Source organism: Limulus polyphemus, unplaced genomic scaffold (assembly GCF_000517525.1).
Source record: "Limulus polyphemus unplaced genomic scaffold, Limulus_polyphemus-2.1.2 Scaffold72, whole genome shotgun sequence".
NCBI lineage: Eukaryota > Metazoa > Arthropoda > Merostomata > Xiphosura > Limulidae > Limulus > Limulus polyphemus.
The window spans coordinates 134,192-137,663 of NW_013665682.1; the positions used below are offsets into that span (position 1 = coordinate 134,192).

Genomic DNA, 3,472 nt, shown 5'->3' on the forward strand with positions numbered 1-3,472 from the left:
TGTGTTTTAAGCTTGATCTTGTTATTAAGTAAACCTCGGTATTATTTATAGTGCTTCATAAACACAACGTTTTGGTGTGTTTTAAGCTTGCTCTTGTTATTAAGTAAATCTCGATATCATTTATAGCGTTTCATAAACACAAAGTTTTGGTTTGTTCCATTCCTTCTTTTGTTATTAAGTGGACCTCGATACTACTTATAAACCTTCATAAGCGCAACGTTTTGGTGTGTTCCAAACTTGCTCTTGTTGTTAAGTAAATCACAGTATTCCTTTATAGATATTCCCCAATGCAACTTTTTCACGTGTTCCATATTTACTTTTGATATTAAGGAAATATTGATATTCCAAATAGATCTTCACAAAAGTAACGTTTTGGCGTGTTCCAGACTTACGCTTATTATTAAGTAAGCCTCGGAGTCGGTGACAGATCTTCTCCACAAAGAATCCGGCGGAAAGCACCACGAAAATCAGGGCTGAATATGGTGTAAATGATCGGATTCAACATGGAGTTGATATAGCCTAACCACAAGAGAAAACTGAAGAATATTTTATCTGGTTCACAGGAACTACACATTGGCATCACAATTGCCATCACGAAGAATGGCAGCCAACAGATGACAAAAACGCCAGTGATGATTGCCAATGTTTTGGCAGCTTTTCGCTCACGTCTCGTCTCCAACGTTTCTCGACTTCGATTTTTGTCTCTTTTCGCAAGAGCTACAAGCCTATTTATCCCACTATGAGTCGCGCTTACACCGTTAGGATTTTCTTCGTCACCCCCAGAAACAGATAGGACAACCGAGGGGTCTGTGGTGCTGGTTGTTGTTTTCCGAACAATAAGAAGCGCTTTGGCTCCTGGTTTATGTCGAATCCGTTTCCTCGCTACTTGAAATATCTTCCAATAGAGAAACAGAATGATTATGAGAGGCACATAAAAACTCGAGCAAGTAGCAAAAATTTGGTAAGCCAAGTCCTGACTTACAAGACACCTTCTCTCCTCTTGTACTCGTTTCAGGAAATCCGCATCTTTCCACCCCAGCACAGGCGCTACTGATACAATAACGGCCACCCCCCACACTAGAAATATCATCAGACCTATTCGGTGCGAGCTCCTTTGGCGGACATAGTCTACTCGGGTAACAGCCCAGTATCTGTCAACGGCAATAGCAAGTAAATGGAGAATGGAGGCTGTACAGCAGAGTACATCACAAGATGTCCACACTTCGCACAAAACCGAACCCAAAACCCACTCGTGAGTGACCTCGTACACAGCACTGAGAGGCATAACCAGACAAGCCACCATGAGGTCAGCGACAGCCAATGATAGCACTAAATAGTTGCCGATGGACCTAAGATGTCTCTCTAGCAATATAGCGGCAATTACGAATAGGTTTCCAATTACAGTAGCAAGAATCAGCAAGCCAAGTACTAATGATACTACAATAACATGGAGGGAGCTGTTCGTCTCTCCAGATACTTCTGTTGTTCCATTCCGAGCTGCAGGAGTCTCAATAGTAGAACCATTTGTCGACTGAAACTCACTCATGACTTGACAGTTTGGTCCTTGCTGTAAGATATCATATTTGTATAAGTATATTAGTAACGTAACACAACTACTCGCTTAAGTTATTTACTGATTAGAAAGTAAAACTAATTTAGATTTATAACAACATTTTCCGTTAAAATATAAAGTCGAAGAAGCAATTTCACTGAATTAAAAATCCAATTTGATGTTTTACTAAATTTGTATTTAGTTGATGGAAAATGCCTGCTTCTTTCTTAATATACACATATATATGATAAGGCAGACCCGTCCATTTCACTTATTTGTGTCTTTCAGAATTGCAACTGTGTATCATGATGGACACAGGGTCCCAAAGGTATTAATTTGTGCATCATACAAGTGGACAGTTCGTGAGTTGAGCCAGGCGAGCTTCTAGGCTAGCTGTGTTCAGCTTAAAAGTACATCGCTGAAACTACGTATAACTTGCTTTCTGCAAAAAGGAATGGATAATAAAAGTAGAGTACTCAAATTTCGTTAAAATATGAAAATCATGACACCTTAGAAATTTGTAAAGTGGTATATTATGTATATATATAACATCAACTCGAATCCTTTCTTTTCACCAATTTTTTTTAATTATTCATGGAAAGTTGTATGTTGGAGAAACTAAATTTGAAATTAAGAGTTAATTTATATATATAGGAATCATCTTAAATATCTGGAAAATTGTCCCCTTCTAGTAAGTAAGCATCTTTATATCTGTAGTTCTATTTTTCAACGGATTCAATAAATCCTTTTTTTTTCAAAATTTTTCCTTTAGGAATTGCATTGTAAAAGAGAATATTAATCTCTAAAAAAATATTTTAGTGACCGTTTGAACGTTTCTTTGTATTTTAGTTGAAAGCCGTTAGGAGACCAAAAAAAGACAGTTTGGTAAAATACAAAGGATTCAAGATTTGTTATACATGTTCATCTTGAATTATAGTTTTTACAAACACATGGATCGTACTTTATATAATTACTTTGCTTCAAAATTTAAACCTCGTGTTTTATTGTATAATAAAAATACATAAAATAAAACTTGTGTGGCTATTACAGTTAAAATCCATTCATTAATGTTGATAATCAGTAACATACGTGATGTTTATGTCAAATTAACAATAAGTTTCAAAACCAGCAGAGAAAATTCAGTAATATTTTAAAAACAAGTATTTCAACAGACTGAAATATATCTGGTTTCAAGGTTGCATATGCACATTTTAAAACTAACGAAACCCAAGCAGGATGTTACGTGAGGCTCGAAATCATATTTAGTTACAGTATTTCTGTATATCAATTTTACCTTAAAACATGAAATAATTTTTGGATGATACTTATGCAAAAAAAAAAAAAGACTATCCAATACCGAAACGAAACATTTCATAACATGTGTATTATTGAATCAATTGACAATCATTGTACCCGAGCTGATCATACAGTGAAAAACTAGAAGTTAAAGAATGAAAAAAGTTTCATTAATAATTAATAGTAATATAATACACCTAATTACATTAATGTCCTTAATTATCCGCTAGAAAGCATATGAAGTTTGTGCTGTTTGTCAGGAGTTATAACGAGCCGCCATTCTTTGCAAATTTGTCAAAGTACTAGAAGTTACTTCCCAAGTGGAAAGATCTTCTGTATAAATGTAACATTGAACTAATAAGATAAGTTTAATTGCACCTCAGCTGTGACGACCGTTAATATTCTAGGGTCTGGTTTCTAGCTGTGAATGTCGTATGTATTCAAGAATCAGGGTATTGAAACTGGTTCTAAACTTCGATGATCGTATATATATACACCTGGAAAAAAGTTAAGCACCCCCAAATATTTTTCAGGATTGCTTATTGAAAATAAGGTTTAATTTTCATGATGTTGAGCAATGTTCATAATTTCAAACATAATTAAAAGGATGTGAGCGTTCAGGTG

General features: G+C 35.2%; 1 protein-coding gene across 1 annotated transcript; it reads right to left on the minus strand.

The window, feature by feature from the left end:
- Positions 1–400: 400 nt before the first annotated feature.
- LOC106466061 (5-hydroxytryptamine receptor 2A-like) lies at positions 401–1,546 on the minus strand. Its single transcript, XM_013926306.1, has one exon. The coding sequence runs from the start codon at positions 1,544–1,546 to the stop codon at positions 401–403; it is 1,146 nt and encodes a 381-aa protein (XP_013781760.1).
- Between the last annotated feature and the right edge of the window lie 1,926 nt (positions 1,547–3,472).

Excerpts from the sequence above, each read along its gene's own strand:
- LOC106466061 (XM_013926306.1), bottom strand. The coding sequence starts at position 1,546 with ATGAGTGAGTTTCAGTCGACAAATGGTTCTACTATTGAGACTCCTGCA.